The following is a 19,998-nucleotide window of genomic DNA, read 5'->3' on the forward strand; positions in this document are numbered from 1 at the left end:
CCCAGATGGACCTGCTTAGGGACTGCAGGAGAAACAAAAGGAGGTGGCAGGACCCAAATCTTCTAAATCTAAAGTCTAACAATCTACATTGACTATTAAATTCATCCCCTAACTTAATGAACATAAAAATCTCATCTCCACTAGAGAATCACTGGTAGTCTATCTTTTGTGTAGCCCCACCACATAAACAATACATGCAATACATACAATATAACAATTTTCTGGCCCGGATCTCTCCCTTGAACTCTAGGGATTTATATATCTGAGCTTTAACTCAACATCTTTTCTCCCAGGATGTCTAATAGACATCTCAAACTTAATATATCCAAAAAGGGAACTTCTGTTCTCCCCTTCCCCAGTGACTCCTTCTACCCTCCTCTAAATTAACCACTATCCCACCCTTAACATGTGTTCAGGTGAAACTGCCACAGTTATCCTTGACTCCTCTTTCTTTCACGTTGTATATCCAACCCATCAGCAAATCCTCTGCCTTCTATGAACACCCAGAGTTCAACCACTTCTCAAGTCCTCTTTCACTATCACCTCAGTCCAGTTTATCATTTTGCACCTGTTACTGTAATAGCCTCCTAACTGGTCTCCCTGCTTCTGCCCTTGTCTACCCACAGCCTCACTCCACACAGAGGCCAGTGTGATTCTTTTAAAATATTAGTCCAATTATGTTACTCGTTCACTCTAAACCCTCTGGTAGTTTCCCCATTTAGGGTAGGAGCCTAACAAAGAACTACAGGGCTCATTACCAAGTTGTTTTCAGAAAGTATGGCTCCCAAGGGTAGTTTTATAGGGCATTTTTGTCTTCCTGTATTGTTCTGCCTGAGCATTTACTAGTAAAAACATGTTATTAGTACGTTTAATTTACATATCAAACATGATATAAAGTTGCTTTACAAAATTTAATTTAGGGTATTCAAGTTATATTTTGAATTCTTAAGGAAGTTATATATCATCTATGGGTTATATTTCAGGAAAGCTTAAGTTACAAAATCACTATTATAAACTGAAGAAGTCTGAATCTAACTGGTTGAGAGAATTTACCCTCCAGATCTGTCCCTTGCCCCTACTAACTTCTGTCTTCACCTAGCCCTGTGCCTGTGCTCACTTTACTCCAGCCTCACTGGCTCATTTGTTATTCTAGGAATTCACCAAAAGACAGTCCTGCTTTGGGGTCTCCACACTTACTGTTTCCTCTTCTTGGAATGTTCTTTCTCTGGATTCCCACATGACTGTTCTCTCTCCTTTCAGGTCTCTGCACAGTTTTCCTACTTTCCCCTTACCTTGCTTTATTGTTCTCTATTATATTTATCATCACCTGACATGTATTAATTGTCTACCTCCCTCTATTAAAGTATAAGCTGGCCTCCAGAGACTGGTGGAGTCCAGCAGGAAGCTTTAAAGAAGTTTCATGCCAGGCCTCACCTCATATTTTCTCATTTAATTCCTCCCGAGTGAGGCCCGGCATTGGTTCAAGCTTCCCAAGTGATTCCAAAGTTGCAGGCTGAGAACCAAAGTCTAAGCAAATTGACCATGAAGTACTTTCACAGAAAAACAGAGAGAAATTTGAAAAAGGACCAGATATTCTGAAGCCCTGGTCTATAGTGTGTATGTGTATGTTTCTTTGTGTGATATTGTTTGTTTAGGTTTGCTTTTACCATTTGTCCTAGGGTTCTGACTGTTCGTTATTGTTTTTGTTTATTTGTTTGTTTTCTTGTTATGAGTGTGTGTGTATGTTTATTTCTGTGATTTTTGTGTGTTTAGTTTTGCTTTTACCATTTGGTTTGGGGTTCTATCTGTTGTTTTTTTTTTTTTTTTTCCTATTTTTCTTCCTTTTCTTCTGAGCCATGTGGCTGGCAGGGTCTTGGTGCTCCGGCTGGGTGTCAGGCCTGAGCCTCTGAGGTGGGAGAGTCAAGTCTAGGACATTGGACCACCAGAGACCTCCCAGCCCTATGTAATATCAATCGATGAGAGCTCTCCCAGAGATCTCCATCTCAACATTAAGACCCAGCTCTACCCAACAGCCTGCAAGCTCCAGTGCTAGATACCCCATGCCAAAGAACTAGCAAGACAGGAACACAACCCCACCCATTGGCAGAGAGGCTGCCTAAAGTCATACTAAGTTCACAAACACCCCAAAGTGCACCACTGGACATGGCCCTGCTGACCAGAAGGACAAGATCCAGCCCCACCCACCAGAACACAGGCACAAGTCCCCTCTACCAGGAAGCTTACACAAGCCACTGAACCAACCGCACCCACAGTGGGCAGACACCAAAAACAGTGTGAACTACAAACCTGCAGCCTGTGAAAAGGAGACCCCAAACACAGTAAGTTAAACAAAATGAGAAGACAGAGAAATATGCAGCAGATGAAGGAGCAAGGTAAACATCCACCAGACCAAACAAATGAAGAGGAAATAGGCAGTCTACCTGAAAAAGAATGCAGAGTAATGATAGTAAAGACGATCCAAAATCTTGGAAATAGAATGGAAAAAACACAAGAAATGTTTAACAAGGACCTAGAAGGACCAAAAAGCAAACAAACAATGATGAGTAACACAATAAATGAAACTTAAAATTCTCTAGAAGGAATCAATAGCAGAATAACTGAGGCAGAAGAACGGATAAGTGACCTGGAAGATAAAAGAGTGGAAATAACTGCCGCAGAGCAGAATAAAGAAAAAAGAACGAAAAGAATTGAGGACAGCCTAAGAGACCTCTGGGACAACATTAAATGAATCAAGATTCGAATTATAGGGGTCCCAGAAGAAGAAAAGAAAAAGAAAGGGTCTGAGAATATATTTGCAGAGATTATAGTTGAAAACTTCCCTAACACGGGAAAGGAAATAATCAAGTCTAGGAAGCGCAGAGAGTCCCATACAGGATAAATCCAAGGAGAAACACGCCAAGACACATACTAATCAAACTATCAAAAATTAAATACAAAGAAAAAATGCTAAAAGCAGCAAGAGAAAAGCAATAAATAACATACAAGGGAATCCCCATAAGGTTAACAGCTGATCTTTCAGCAGAAACTGCAAGACAGAAGGGAGTGGCAGGACATATTTAAAGTGATGAAGGGGAAAAACCTACAATGAAGATTACTCTACCCAGGAAGGATCTCAGTCAAATTTCACAGAGAAATTAAAACCTTTACAGACAAGCAAAAGTTAAGAGAAATTAGCACCAACAAACCAGCTTTACAACAAATGCAAAAGGAACTTCTCTAGGCAGGAAACACAAGAGAAGGAAAAGACCTACAAAAACAAACCCCAAACAATTAAGAAAATGGTCATAGGAACATACATATTGATAATTACCTTAAATGTAAGTGGATTAAATGCTCCAACCAAAAGACATAGACTGGCTGAATGGATACAAAAACAAGACCCGTATATATGCTGTCTACAAGAGACCCACTTCAGACCTAGGGACGCATACAGACTGAAAGTAAGGGGATGGAAAAAGATATTCCATGCAAATGGAAATCAAAAGAAAGCTGGAGAAGCAATAATCATATCAGACAAAACAGACTTTAAAATAAAGACTATTACAAGAGACAAAGAAGGACACTACATAATGATCAAGGGATCAATCCAAGAAGAAAATATAACAATTGTAAACATTTATGCACCCAACATAGGAGCATCTCAATACATAAGGCAAATGTTAAGAGCCATAAAAAGGGAAACTGACAGTAACACAATCATAATAGGGGACTTTAAACCCCACTTTCACCAATGGACAGATCACCAAAATGAAAATAAATAAGGAAACACAAGCTTTAAGTGACAGACTAGACCGGATGGACTTAATTGATGTTTATAAGACATTCCATCCTAAAAAAACAGAATAGACTTCCTTCTCAAGTGCTCATGGAACATTCTCCAGGATAGATCATATCTTGGGTCACAAATCAAGCCTTGGTAAATTTAAGAAAGTTGAAATCATGTCAAGTATCTTTTCTGACCACGCTATGAGACTAGATATCAATTACAGGAAAAAATCTGTAAAAAGTACAAACCTATGGAGGCTAAACAATATGCTACTAAATTACCAAGAGATCACTTAAGAAATCAAAAAGGAAATAAAAAAATACCTAGAAACAAATGACAGTGAAAACACAACGACCCAAAACCTATGGAATGCAGCAAAAGCAGTTTTAAGAGGGAAATTTATAGCAATACAATCCTATCTCAGGAAACAAGAAAAATCTCAAAGAATCTAACCTTACACCTAAAGCAGTTAGAGAAAAAAGAACCAAAAAAACGCCAAAGTTAGCAGAAGGAAAGATCAGACCAGAAATAAAAAGAAACAAAACAAAAGCAAAGATCAATAAAACTAAAAGCTAGTTCTTTGAGAAGATAAACAAAATTGATAAACCATTAGCCAGACTCATGAGAAAAAGGGAGAAGACTCAAATCAACAGAATTAGAAACAAAAAAGGAGAAGTAACAACTGACACTGCAGAAATACAAAGGATCATGAGAGATTACTACAAGCAACTATATGCCAATAAAATGGACAACCTGGAAGACATGGACCATAGAAAAGCACAGCCTTCTGAGACTGAACGAGGAACAAATAGAAAATTTAAACAGACCAATCGAGCACTGAAATTGAAACTGTGATTAAAAATCTTCCAAGAAACAAAAGCCTAGGACCAGATGGCTTTACAAGTAAACACTTAGAGAAGAGCTAACACCTATCCTTCTCAAACTCTCCCAAAATGTAGCAAAGGGAGGAACACTCCCAAACTCAATCTGCGAGGCCACAATCACCCTGATACCAAAACCGAAGATGTCACAAAAAAAGAAAACTACAGGCTAATATCACTGATGAACATAGATGCAAAAATCCTCAACCAAATACTAGCAAACAGAATCCAACAGCAAATTAAAAGGGTCATACACCATGATCAAATGGGGTTTATCCCAGAAATGCAATGATTCTTCAATATACGCAAATCAATCAATATGATACACCATATTAACGAATTGAAGGAAAGAAACCATATGATAATCTTAACAGGTGCAGAAAAAACTTTTGACAAAATTCAACAACCAGTTATGATAAAAACTCCAAAAAGTAGGCATAGAGGGAACCTACCTCAACATAATAAAGGCCATATATGACAAACCCACAGCCAACATCGTTCTCAGTGGTGAAAAACTGAAACCATTTCCTCTAAGATCAGGAATAAGACAAGGTTGCCCACTCTCACCACTATTATTCAACATAGTTTTGGAAGTTTTAGCCAAGGCAATCAGAGAAGAAAATAAATAAAAGGAATCCAAATTGGAAAAGAAGTGAAACTGTCACTTTTTGCAGATGACATGATACTATACATAGAGAATCCTAAAGATGCTACCAGAAAACTACTAGAGCTAATCAATGAATTTGGTAAAGTAGCAGGATACAAAATTAATGCACAGAAATCTCCTGCATTCCTATACACTAACAACACAAAATCTGAAAGAGAACTTAAGGAAACACTCCCATTTACCACTGCAACAAAAAGAATAAAATACCTAGGAATAAACCTACCTAAGGAGACAAAAGACCTGTATGCAGAAAACTATACGACACTGATGAAAGACATTAAAGATGATACAAACAGATGGAGAGATATACCATGTTCTTGGATTGGAAGAATCAACATTGTGAAAACGACTATACTACCCAAAGCAGTCTACAGGTTCAATGCAATCCCTATCAAACTACCAATGGCATTTTTCATAGAACTAGAACAAAAAGTTTCACAGTTTGTATGGAAACACAAAAGTCCCCAAATAGCCAAAGCAATCTTCAGAAAGAAAAACGGAGCTGGAGGAATCAGGCTCCCTGACTTCAGACTATACTACAAAGCTACAGTAATCAAGACAGTATGCTACTGGCACCAAAACAGAAATACATATCAAGGGAACAGGACAGAAAGCCCAGAGATAAACCCACGCACATATGGTTACCTTATCTTTGATAAAGGAGGCAAGACTATACAATGGAGAAAAGACAGCCTCTTCAATAAGTGGTGCTGGGCAAACTGGAGAACTACATGTAAAAGAATTAAATTAGATCACTTCCTAACACCATACACAAAAAATAAAATCAAAATGGATTAAGGATCTAAATGTAAGCCCACTCACTGTAAAACTTAGAGGAAAACATAGGCAGAACACTCTATGACATCAATCACAGCAAGATCCTTTTTGACACACCTCCCAGAGAAATGGAAATAAAAACACAAATAAACAAATGGAACCTAATGAAACTTAAAAGATTTTGCCCAGCAAAGGAAACCATAAATAAGATGAAAAGACAATCTTCAGAACGTGAGGAAATATTTGCAAACAAAGCAACTGACAAAAGATTAATCTCCTAAATATACAAGCAGCTCATGCAGCTAAATATCAAAAAAACAAAGCTTCAATGAACATTGTGGTACATGACTCTATGAATTATGGTTTTCTCAGGGTATATACACTGCAGCACTATTTACAATAGCCAGGACATGGAAGCAACCTAAGTGTCCATCGACAGATGAATGGGTAAAGAAGATGTGGCACATATATACAATGGAATATTACTCCGCCATAAAATGAAACGAAATTGAGTTATTTGTAGTGAGGTGGATGGACCTAGGGTCTGTCATACAGAGTGAAGTAAGTCAGAAAGAGAAAAACAAGTACCGTATGCTAATACATATATATGGAATCTAAAAAAACCAAATGGTTCTGATGGACCTAGGGGCAGGACAGGAATAAAGATGCAGACGTAGAGAATGGAGTTGAGGACATGGGGAGGGGGAAGGGTGAGCTGGGATGAAATGAGACAGTAGCACTGACATATACACTACCAAATGTAAAATAGATAGCTAGTGGGAAACAGCTGCATAGCACAGAGAGGTCAGCTCAGTGCTCTGTGACCACCTAGAGGGGTGGGATAGGGAGGGTCGGAGCGAGGAACAAGAGGGAGGGGATATGGGGATATAGGCATACATATAGCTGATTCACTTTGTTATATAGCAGAAAGTAACACAACATTGTAAAGCAATTATACTCCAATAAAGATGTTAAAAAAAAAAAAAGCTACAGAAGTTGGCTTTTGTATGCACAAATGTGGCCTTAACCCCCTAGAACTATTCCTATCATGTCACCATCTTTGTTGGCCACTTGCGGATGTAGGATATATCTGTAAACATAATGCAAAGATAATGCAAAGTAACATCGCAAATTTTGCAAAACAGGTAGAAAAGCATGAAGTTGACACTGATGCTGGAGAAGAAGCAATGCCACTGACAAATGAAAATCTCGTAGAGTTAGACCAGGTAATGACCAAAGATAGAAAACTGACAGGTAAAGTAATCCTATAGGCACACGGTTATTGTTCCAAAATTTTGTCACTATTAAAACACCCCCCACCAAAGCAGGTGACTTAGTTTCTCTACTTTACAAAGACAGAGTCCTTTAGGTCTGACTCTCTTAAACTCCTTCCTCTCTTGTTTCAAATTTGTCCACATCTTTATCTTATCTCTTGACTTCAATTTCCAGCCCAAATTTTTATCTGCAGCCTTGACCATACCTAGCCTCTGTATCCACATATCTCACGGCCTACTGAACTTCATTCTATGGATATACCACAGCATCAAACACGTTGGTATGTCCAAAACACAAGATACCATTTCCCCATGACTCCACTGTCACACACGAACAAATTAGGCACTGAGTCTTACTGATTCTACCCCTAAAATATTTCTCTAGCAACCCTCCTCCCACCTTCCCTTCTCCACCATCCTAGTTCAGACTTCATATCTTGCCTGGTCTTTTATAGCATGTCCTTATCTGCTTTAACGTACCCCCATTTTTGCCATATTAGACTAACTGCTGACTTTTTAAAATATCAAGCACTTTCATGCTTCCTGTGTTGTTGGCAATGTTACTTTGCTCCTTATGCATTTCCCTTTGCTATCTGATAATATGTCATCTTCTTCTTTTCCCTGATACCGCCCCTCCTCTTGGCTCAGGAAAAAGGCTTTTTCATCCACAGTCCTAAGAGATGTTACACATAACTCCTAATAGCCCTTGTGATACATTATTTGTTGCACATGACTTTTACTTATATTTTATAGTCTTACTGCCCAGTAGAATGCAGGGCATGAAGCGCATGTTCAATAAATATTTGTTAAATTAAACTGAAGAAAGATATGTCAAATTCCTAGAGAAATTAAAGAGGATGAAGGCTGACCAAAGATCACTGAAATTGGCAATTATGTCACAGAAAACCTTTGCCAGAGCAATTTTAGTAGCGGGGTGAAGTATGGAGAGCCAGTTGCAAGGGGCAGAGGTATAACCGAGGATTTAGAAAAAAAAAGACATCAATATTTTTGCTCTTTCAAGACATCTGGCAGTAAAGAAGAAGAGATAGGGTACCAGATTGAAGGATTTTCAGGGTAAAATTCAGTTTACTTTTTTCCTTTTTAAAGAAAAGGCTAAGCCAAAGATTTAGTCAATCATAAGCTACAGGAAAGGAGCAAGTAGGGAGAAACATACGATAAGAATGAGGGAATGATCAAAAAGGTATGGTCATTCTGGAAGAGGTGAGAGGGGAGATAATCCAGGATACAACCAACTAGCCTCTGAAAAGAGAAGGAGAATCCTCCCTGAGATGAAACAGAGATTACAAAGACAAGAATGGGTGATGGGTGATAGATTTTTGGAGTTGGTGGGAGATGTTGGGAGTAGATGATGATAGATCTGAAGCTAGCGAAGATCACAGATGATCTTTTAATTTTCTTTTAATCTTTTAGTGTTGGGAGTCATCACTGCCACTTAAAATATTCTTTTTCTTTGCTTCTTTGTGGATTAGCTTTAGACTAGAATTTAGGTGGGTGCATCTGCCTGAGAGCCCAAATTATAGTCCTAAACCTTAGCTGAAAGGGAGTTGGGAGGATAGAATCCGGGTTTCCAGCTTCTGAAGGTAGGAGGCAGGGAAGGATGCTGTTTACATTAAGACTATTAAGGAAGGGGGTTCAAATGCTGGGCCACCTATATTACCCTAGAAAGCATACCCCAATCTTCATTGATTAGAGAGAGTATCTACCTAGGGCTCAGTAGCAAAACCAAGTACCACAAAGTTAAACTGCATAAAAACTAAATTAAATGCTTTTCTCTCTTTTATAAGGATAAACTGCTTATAATAACAAGAGGCTTAGCCGTGTTCATACTTCCCCAATGGCTTTCTTAGAATACAGTTGTTAGAACCACTTTATAATATGGTTTACCAGATCTTTCTGATTAAGGGTATTTTAAATATTCTAAATTTGAATTATTTTGAACAGAGTACCACAAGACATCAAGTTTTAAATGCAAAATACAATTTTAAAAGAACTACTCTTAAAAAGCAATGTGGCAACTAATAAAAATATAACTAGGTCCCCATCTCTGGCCCCTGCTAAAATTATAGAACAAACTGGACAACTCCTCAGAAAATGAAGAGTTATTAATTTTACGTTTAATTAGAAAAACTTGGACAACACCACAACCTTGTTTTAATACCCATGAGGAGTTCAATAACAATTAGGCATGCAATTGAAATTACCAGAGAATTACAAAGGATTTCTATTCAGCTTTAATTATCCATAAAAATTAAAGTGCAGTAAGTAAAGTGTACCCTATGAGTCAAATAAGTTTAAATATGCTACCTTTTGTTGATTCAAAGTAATTTGAAAATAAAATCATATAATATTTACCTTTTAGTCCTTTTCACATTTCTTACTGTTATACAAATAAGAAAATGGATGTGAAAGCACTTTGTAAACTATAAATAAGACATAAATATCAACCATTATTACAAACTATCAATTTATGTTATAGGTTTTTTGCCAAAAAATAGAAATAAACAGACTTTCTATAATGGGAGTTTAAGTGGCTGAGGAAAAAATAGAAATTCATATAAAGATATCTTTTGAGTTTGGCCCTTAACAAATACAGAGGAAAAAGACTAATAAAAGACAAAGATGGACATTACATCATGATAAAGGGGTCAATCCAGCAAAAAGGTATAACATTTGTAAATATCTATGCACCCAACACAGGAGCACCTAAATATATAAAGCAAGTATTAACAGACCTAAAGGGAGAAATTGACAGGAATACAATAATAGTAGAGGACTTTAATATTCCACTTACATTAATGGATAGATCATCCAGAAAGAAAATCAATAATTATACCAGATAGACTTAATAGATAAATACAGAACATTCCATCCAAGAGCAGCAGAGTACACATTCTTTTCAAATGCACATAGAACATTCTCCAGGATAGATCATATGTTACACCACAAAATAAGTCTCAATACACTTAAGAAGACTGAAATCATATCAAGCATCTTTTCAACCACAATGGTATGAAACTAGAGATCAATTAAAAGAAGAAAACTGGAAAAACCACAAATATGTGGAGATTAAACAATACGCTACTGAACAACCAATGGGTCAATGAAGAAATCAAAATAGAAATTAAAAAGAAAAATACCTTGAAACGAATGAAAATGGAAATACAACATACCAAAATCTATGGGATGCAGCAAAAGAAGTTCTAAGAGGGAAGTTAGAGACATAGGATTACCTCAAGAAACAAGAAAAACCTCAAATAAACAACCTAACTTTACACATAAAGGAACTAGGAAAGAAGAACAAATGAAGCCCAAAGTTGGTAGAAAGAAGGACATAATAAAGATCAGAGTGGAAATAAATGAAATAGAGACTAAAAAGACAACAGAAAGAAAAAGACAAGAGCTGGTTCTTTGAAAAGATAAACAAAATTGATAAACCTTTACCTAGATTCACTAAGAAAAAACAGAGGATGAAATAAATAAGATCAGAAACGAGAGAGAAGTTACAACTGATACCAAAGTACAAAGGATTATAAGATACTACTATGAACACCTATATGCCAACAAATTGGACAACCTAGAAGAAATGGATAAATTCCTAGAAACATACAATCTTTGAGACTGAATCATGAAGAAATGGAAATCTGAACTGACCAATTACTAGTAAGGAGACTGAATCAGTAATCAAAAAACTCCCAAAGAATAAAACTCCAGGACCAGAAGGCTTCAATATTCTACCAAATATTGAAACGTTTCACACCTATCCTTCTCAAACTCTTCCAAAAAATTGAAGAAGAGTGAATGCTCCCAAATTCATTTTATGAGACCAGCATTACCCTGATACCAAAACCAGACAAGGATACCACAAAAAAGGGAAATTACAGGCCGATATTCCTGAAGAACTTAAATGCAAACATCCTCAAAATGTCAGCAAACCAAATTCAACAATACAATAAAAGGATCATACACCACGATCAAGTAGGATTTATTCCAGGGATGCAAAGATGGTTCAACATCTACAAATTAATCAACGTGATACAGCACATTAACAAAGAATAAACATCATCGCAAAAGACACAGAAAAGGCATCTGACAGAATTCAATACCCATTCCTTATAAAAAGTCTCAACAAAGCAGGTATAGACAGAATGTACCTCGACATAATAAATGCCATATATGACAAACCCACAGCTAACATCATACTCAATGGCAAAAAGATGAAAAATTTTCCTTTAAGATCAGGAACAAGACAAGATGCCCACTTTCACCACTTTTATTAAACATAGTATTGTTAAGTCCTAGTCAGAGCAATTTAAGCAGGAAAAAGAAATAAAAAGCATCCAAACTGGAAAAGAAGTAAAACTGTCACTACTGGCAGATGACATCATTTATATAGAGAAAACTCTAAAGACTCCACCAAACAACTATTAGAACTAATAAATGAATTCAGTAAAGTTGCAGGGTACAAAATCAATATACAAAAGTCTGTTGCTTTATATGTTAACAATGAACCACTAGAAAGAGAAATTAAGAAAACAATCCAATTTACAATAGCATGAAAAACAATAAAACATCTGGGAACAAATTTAAACAAGGAGGTGAAAGATACATGCACTGAAAACTATAAGATATTCATGAAAAAAATTGAAAAGATACAAAAAATGGAAAGATATTCTATGCTCATTTCTTCTATACTGTTATGTATATTTAAGACTATACTTGAAAAAAGAATTATTACTATGGCTGTACCTCATAAGTTCTGATAAGCATTGTTTTCTTATTGTTTAGTTCAAAATATTTTCTAGTTTTTAAAAATTTGGCCCATGGTTTACTGAGTACAATTTATAATTTTCAAATGTGGGAATTTTATAGTTTATCTTTTTGTGACTGATTAGCTTAGATGCACTGTGGTCAGAGAATGTGATTATATGACTTAAAATGTATTGAGATTTATTTTATGGACTAGTACAGGGGTTGGCAAACTACAATTATTGGGCCATGTCCAGCCCACAGTCTGCTTTTGTACCAACAAGCTAAGTAAATGTAAGATATTTACATTTTAAAGGGTTGTTTAAAAAAAGAAAGAAAGAGGGAAAGACAGACATTAAGATGTGACAAAGACTGTATGTGGCCTGCACAGCCCCAAATATTTACTATCTGGCCCTTTACCAATCCCTGGCCTAGTATATGGTCAGTTTTTTAAAAATGTTTTATTACTGCTTGAAAACAGTTTTCTGCATTGAGTGCCATGTCCTTTATACCCTTCAGATACAGTTTGCTAATTTCGTTGTTTGAATTTTCTGTGTCATCATTGATATTGTTTTGCTTATTCTATCAATTATTGAAAGAGGTATATTAAAATCTTCTGCTGTAATTGTAGATTTGTCAGTTTCTCTCATAGTTATAAAAACTTTTGCTTAAATATTTTGCGCTTACATTATTAGGTGCATATAAATTTAAAATTGTTATGTACCTCTTTGTGAACTGAACCTTGTATCATTATGAAGTGATCCTTTTTCTGTTTTAAAGTCTATTTTTTTTTTTTTTTTTGGCGGTACGCGGGCCTCTCACTGTTGTGGCCTCTCCCATCGCGGAGCACAGGCTCCGGACGCGCAAGCTCAGCGGCCATGGCTCATGGGCCCAGCCGCTCCGCGGCATGTGGGATCCTCCTGGAGCGGGACACGAACCCGCGTCCCCTGCATCGGCAGGCGGACTCTCAACCACTGCGCCACCAGGGAAGCCCTAAAGTCTATTTTATTGACCCTAATACAACCAATGCCATTTTCTTCTTCTTGGAATTTGCCTGATATATTCTTTTCCCCTCTTTTTATTTTTGGTCTTTCTGGAGATCTTAGCAATCATGGCAAGGCAAGAAAAAAAAAGAAAAGAAAAAAGGACTGAAAGTAAGAAAAAAATACTGTCATGTTTGCAGCTGATACCATTATTTAAGTAGTAAGATCAGTCTAAAAATTAAATAATGGAAAAAATAACACAATTTATTATTATAATAGCATAAAACTAAGATGCACCTAGAAATATCTGCAACAAAACTGTTCAAGATACTGATAGAGAAAATTATAAACTTCAAGGAAATTAAAAACCTAAAGAAGACCTAAATGAATGAACAGATATAACACTGTCTTCAAATTGATCTAGGAGTCAACCCAACTCCAAACAAAATCCCACCTGGGTGTTAGCAAAATTTACATGTTAATTCTAAACCGTAAACAGAGTTACAGGGAACAAGAATAGCCAAGACATTCTTGAATAACAACAAAAAAGGATGGAGGTGGGGTGGGGGTGGGGAAGGTAGAACAGCCCTACCAAAGATCGAGCTATATTATTAAAAATGTTCACACCATACACAAAACTTAATTCCATGTGGAGTCATGACTTAAATGGAAAAAGCAAAAATACAGTGCTTTCAAAAGACAAAATGGGAGGATATTTTTATGACTTTGGGAAAAGGAAGAATTTCTCCAACAAGGAAAAGGAACCACAATCCATAATAAGCCACAAATTTGCAACACATAATTGACGAAGGGATAGTATCCAGAATATATAAGGATCTCCTACAGATCAAAAGGAAAAAGACAACCCAACAGTAACTTCAAAAAATAAAATCAAATCACCTATAAGGTACGTGAAATCTCATTAGTGTTCAGTGATATGGATTAAAAACATTACATAAGTTCATACTTTGCCAGAATGCTTGCTATTAGTCACAATACAATTTGACAAATACAGATGAACTTATTTGTATGCTTCACATCTCCTCCCCTGGACATTTTTCTGTCATTAAATTTACTGGGTATAAGCTTTTTTAAAAGCATATTAACAAACTAGCGATGATCAATATCCTTTACTCTCTCATCATAGAAACCAGATCACTGTGGGGTTTAGCCCCAGCTCTGCTTCTAATGGACCTCTGATACCTATTCAGTCTTTCCTCCTGGATTATCTTACTTATAACTTGAAGTGATTGAACTGAGTTTTAGAGACTTCCTCTCACTCCCACCCAATCAATGTACCTTGAATCTCAACATACATGCTTTTTCAAGACTTTGGTTTTCACTTACTCTTTCATTCATTTTCTCACCTAATGTATTTCTCTTAATCTTGTGTACTAGGCATTGAAGACATGAAAACAAATAAACACAACAATCTCTGGTCGCCAGGGTCTGGTCCAGGGGAAAGAAAAAAATTAACAAATCACAGCAATGTGGCAAGTGCTATAACTGAGATGTGGAAAGGGAGCTAAGGTAGACAGAGTAAATATGTGCAGTGAGACTGAAGGATGGGGGTGGGATGAGGGGAGGCACGAGGCAAGGGATCTCCATGCAGAGAGACTAGCGTGGGCAAAAACTTGAGAGAAAAAAAGAAAACAGGCTTTGGGTGCTTTGTAGAGAGTTCAGCATGGGAGAATGGCAGGTCTCATAAGGAACTCAAAAATTACCCAGCAGGCAACAGGATGTCTTGGGGCAAGGAAGTGATATGGTAACACTGGAATTTAGAAAGACCACTCTGAGTGCATTGTGAAGGGAAAAGTGGGTATGGAACTGGGAGACAAGAATGGAGGAAGTAGAAAGACCAGTTCGAAGGTTATTATAATTGTCTTGAAGAAAAATTATAAGAATCTGAACAGTGGCAGGAGGAAAGAGAGGAAAGAGAGATTTGATAAACATCATTGGTACTATTGGGTAATGGGGTCCTGGTAATGAACAGGACCCATTACCCAATAGCAGGGGTTCAGAAAGAAAGAAGAGTCAAGAATGACTCCTGAGAGAAGTAAGGAAGATATGAAGTAAGGCTGTGTCAGTAAAAATGGAAAGGGAGGAGTCGATTTGAGAGAAATTAATGAAGCAGAAATGTTAGAACCAGCTGAATGACTAGCTTCAGGGGCTGAGGAAGAAGGAAGAGAAAAGGAAGACCCCTCTGTTCTTGGCTTGGACTAATGGGTGGGTTGTGGGGTCATTAATCCAAATGGGAAAAACAGGTGAAGCAGATCCCGAGGGAAAGAAAATGTCAATTTTTTAGCACATTGGATTGGAGGTGCCTGAGAGCTATCCTGGGAGAGACGGCAATAGTTCTGAAGCTAGCAAGGAGTTTAGAATTGGATAAGGATAGTGTGCCTGGCACATGCTTTATGACAAATCTTGAACTCCATGAGATAGTTACTAGTGTTATCCCTACTTCACAGATGAGAAAAAACTTAGACACAGAGCACCTAATTTATCCAAGGTCACCATCTGGGTAACTGCTGGAGGTAGGATTTGAATGCTGGCGGTCTTGATTCCAGAGCCTGTGCCAACCACTTCACAGTGTTCACCTGTAAGTCATCAGGAGCACTGCAGGTTGAAGGCCTGGAGAGTATGAGGGGTACACAGGGGGACTAAGGACAGAGTCTCAGGAAACACTAATATTGAAAGGGAGGGCAGAAGAACAGGGGATCAGAAGACTGCGGATGGCCCCATGGAAGCCAAAAAGAGAGAAAGTTTCAAAAAAGAACAATTTAATAGTGTCACTTGATGCAAATATTCAACTCAGATGACAGAACTTGACAACTGGAAGGCCAGTGACATTACTCAGGGAGAGTAAGTTTCCCAAGAGGCTAGGGCAAGGCTGCATTGAGTTGAGGAGAAAATGAGATAAAGTGAGAGAGCTCCAAAAAGTTGAGCTGTGAAAAGAATGAAGACTCAGGAGGCTGCTAGAGGAGGGGTGTAAGTTTGGGGAGTTTGTTTTGTTATAAAAGTAGGAGGATCCTAAGCATTCTTTCATACTCGATTTTCATTAGTAAAAAGTAAAATCCATGAATAGCTCACTAAAAGCCTGTAAAAGACTCAGGTATATCACTATCACTAGACTGGGAAACATCTTAAATACAAAGGAGTTTTTGCACACTGCCTCCCGTCACCACATCTTCAGCTCCTGATCACCCCCATTGGGCTCTACTGGGCCTCTACTACCAACTGGTGGATGCTCTTCTCCAGCTCTAGACACACAGACCTTTCCTCAGTTCTTCAAACACACTAAGCTCTTTGCCATCTCAAGGCTTGCTGTCTCCTTTTGCTGGGAAACTCTTGCCTTATCGTGCACTTGGCTGGCTTTTTCCTGTTCCTCAAAGCTGCTTTTGCAAGAGGACTTCCCTGACCAATCTACAGAAGTCATTCTCCTAGCTTATTCTTCATCACTGAACTCTATTTCACGGAATTCTTTTTCCTTTACAGTACTCAATCCAATCTGTAACCACTTTATTTGCTCATATTTTATTGGCTGCCTCTTCCACTAAAATGTACGCAATCATGATGTCAAAGATGTCTGGCTTGTTTGCCTCTGTGTCTTCAGCCCTTAGAACAGTTCCTGGCAAGTAACATGTGTTCAATAAATATTTGTTAAAGGAACTATATAACTCAATTTCTCCCTCTATCACTTTCCTCAATTGGGATCATGCACACTGTTTCTTAAATCTAAGGCCTTTTCTCACTGTCTTGACTTATATATGCACTTTTATTAGATACCAGGATCTCTGCTGCAAGCTTTATTTTTATCATTTCATTTAATCGTCACAATAGTCCTCTCATATAGATAGGTCCTTTTAAAATTATATCTCCATTGTACAGGTGAGGAAACTGAGGACGTTGTACAACTTGCCCAAGTTCAAACAAGTGGTGGAGCCGGGTTCAGAATTTAGTTCTGACGTCAAAAACAAAACAAAGCCAGGCCACAGCTCACTTCAAGTGTGGGCACATACTCTAGTTTGGGAAGTCCTTATTTACCTTTGTTTATGTTGTTACACCTACTCCATCCAGGCCACATCCTAATCCATAAATTCAAATTTCACCCCCTCTTCCCGCTTGCTTTCTGAAGGTGGGAGGCGAGAGCAGGGAGTGCAGGGCTGTCCTGAACTTCCAGTTCCCAGCTTCTCCCAAGGAGGATGCATGTAGGGAGAAGAAGAGATCCAAGCGTTAGCCACTTACCTTTCAGGACTGAGGACGAGGTGACCCGGGGCCTAACAAGTTACTGTCGGATTCTGGAGCAGAAACCGACAATTCCAGCCCCGCAATAGTGGCCAAAACGCTTACCTTAACTGCCACCTCCGGAGCGGAGTCCACCGCCACTGCCAGAGAGGACTTATCTGAAGACGATTTAGTCAAGTGCATAAGGGAGTCCGCGGCTGGCAGCGAACACCGTCCACCCTCACTGTCCGAGTCCGATTCGGACCCTGAACCCGAACCATACGAAGCAGCCAGAGATTCGATCGCAGCCGACATGACGGCAACAGACACTCTGCGGAGACCAGGCCCTAGCGGAAGAAGGAGTAGCTTCAGGTCCTGACAGATTGCCATGACACACATTATTTAGCTCCTTTCCTATGAAATCGTTTATATTTTAAAACAATCATTACAATATATTAATTAGTATTAGAATAAGAACAACAGGACTTGGCATTTTGAAACATTTACTTAGGGAAATAGAATTATAATAGCTTATAACGTTCGGGACCTTTGCGGCTAGATTAAAGACTACGAGTTCCGAAATACCTTGAGGCCTCGAAGTGCTACGCTTCCGGCGTGCCGCGCGGCGGGAAGAGGGAGAGGCACGATGGGAACTGTAGTTTAGATAAAGGGGGCGGGGCGGGGTGGGCAGGCCCCTCTTTGACCCCGCCCCTGAATGGTAGGTTCATTCAATTGGCTATCATCTTTCCTCATTCCCTGGCCAAGCACTGTTCTCTCCGTCCCCCTCCCCCAAACTGAGGATTGGGCAATACCATAAAGCCTCAGGAAAGGGGGGGGAAGAGAGATATTCATTTCCCCCACTGATGGGTGAGTGGGTGGGGGCTGAGTTTCCCACCACAGATGCACCTGGGCACTGGGAGCTGAAGAGGAAAGTGAGAATCATAAGTGGGAAGACCTTGACTGGCGGGGAATAGCTCCTTTTGGGAAAGATGGGGGATTAGGTGGCCAGAGTCCTGCGGTTCCCCCTGCTTCAGGCGCGGGTCTTCGAGCCCGGTTGTGGAGAGTCGCGCGCTGGGAGGGGGCAGCTGGGGGGCGGCGGCGGCGGCTCGCGGTGTTGTTCGCTCGCGCGTCGAGCACACGGTGGGTCCGGTGACCGGCGGTCGTCGCAGGCGGCGTTCCTTGTGGCCCGGTGCCTCGGCCGCTGCCCACAGCGGGTTCCACCGGGGAGCCTGACAATCCTGGAGGCTCTAGGTGGAGTCCCTGGAGCTGAGAGGGACCGGCGGCCACCGCCGAAGCATGAAGAAGGGGTAAGGCTAGAGCCCCTCAAGATTCCTCGGTGAGCGCGAGTCTCTTAGGAATTGTTGTTTTTGGGGGGACAGGGTGCCAGGAGAGGAACTCTTCCTCACTGGCCAGAACGGAGAGAGGTGTGCGTGGAGCACTAACCCAGCAAAGGTTGCGAGGATGGGCGCGCCTACCCCGCGACGGCCCCCACCCCCATTCGCGGGTTTCCAGAGCTTCGGCAGCCAGACCGCCGGCCCGGCTGGGTACCCAGGGACACGGCGGCCGGCGGGCGCACCTGGGGCTCGGTTGCGGGGACCGCCCCGAGGCTGCTCTAGGCGGGGAGACTGCGGGTCTTACTTAGGTGCCACCGCCTGAGAGCCCCTGCCCCCGCGGCCTGCCCCTGTGCCTCCTCGCTCTGGGGGAGGCTGCGGCACCCGGGGCCGGAGAAGCCCCGCTCGAGATAACGTGCCCGAGGCTCTGTAAAGCCAGTTGGTGCGTTTGCATTTTTGCGCCGCGCGTCTGTGTCTAAAGAGACAACGGTAAAACGAGTGCGGGGATCTCTTTCTTCGCTAGAAGAGGAGGCCAAGCGCGGTTCTAGCCTCCGATGCCTGCTATGGGGAGGGGGGTGCCTTGAGCAGAGTTAGGGAGCTGCTCACCCAGCTCCGATGTCAGCAGGACTCGCCCATTGTGCCACCCGGATAATTATTCAACTCTGCAGCATCCATTGCACCTTTCCCATTTTTCTTTTCCCCTTGCTGTAGCATGCCCCCTAGCTTCGGTACTCTGACGCCTTCTCTTGCACTTGCGGATGATGAACTGGAATAATGGTGAAAAGAAAGCACATCTGACATGAACATTCATAACCTGTCCTATAGCCGATTAATTAACTAATCCCCAGATAGACTAGATACTTGAATACGACTCAGTCTAATTCTGTCCTTTTCTATGTAAAGTGTGCCTAGGATTATATATAGGTTTTTTTGTTTTGTTTTTTTGTTGTTGGGGTTAGATCCACGTATTAGCTAAGTCTTATTCCTGTCCGGTAATTGATGTAATTGATTTATTGGTTATTCAACCCGTCTAATGTTTTAAATTTAATTTGTATAGGAGATAACTTTCATTTTCCTAATTGTTGGTAGCACTGTATCATAATTACAGATTCAGTCTCAGTCTTTGAACTCTCAGGAACAGTTTTTTCCCTTATGCTCTAAGTTTCTGTTAGGAAAAGTGTATTTTTTAATGTCCAATATTTGATATAAAATTTCTCAAGTTTTGAATAAGGGAAGTTATGTATTTGTTTTTCAGTAGCGGAGTATTTGATTGCCAGTTCTAGCCTTCGGTTGAAAGAAAGGAAGCA

General features: G+C 39.7%; 2 protein-coding genes across 2 annotated transcripts in view; one reads left to right on the top strand and one right to left on the bottom strand.

The window, feature by feature from the left end:
- Positions 1 to 19,262, bottom strand: part of CDC40 (cell division cycle 40) — a 57,081-nt gene extending 37,819 nt beyond the window's left edge. Inside the window, exons 1-2 of the mRNA XM_065889235.1 lie at positions 19,013 to 19,262; positions 17,487 to 17,707 (exon numbers count right to left, since the gene is read on the bottom strand). Of these exons, the coding sequence (XP_065745307.1) occupies positions 17,487 to 17,707; positions 19,013 to 19,145 (354 nt within the window). The 5' untranslated portion in view covers positions 19,146 to 19,262. The remainder of the gene's footprint in view (positions 1 to 17,486; positions 17,708 to 19,012) is intronic.
- The window catches only part of WASF1 (WASP family member 1), an 88,404-nt gene continuing 86,705 nt past the window's right edge, over positions 18,300 to 19,998 (top strand). Inside the window, exon 1 of the mRNA XM_065889236.1 lies at positions 18,300 to 18,696. The gene's annotated coding sequence lies outside the window, so the exon portion shown is untranslated. The remainder of the gene's footprint in view (positions 18,697 to 19,998) is intronic.

Source organism: Phocoena phocoena, chromosome 12, assembly GCF_963924675.1.
Source record: "Phocoena phocoena chromosome 12, mPhoPho1.1, whole genome shotgun sequence".
NCBI classification, from domain to species: domain Eukaryota; kingdom Metazoa; phylum Chordata; class Mammalia; order Artiodactyla; family Phocoenidae; genus Phocoena; species Phocoena phocoena.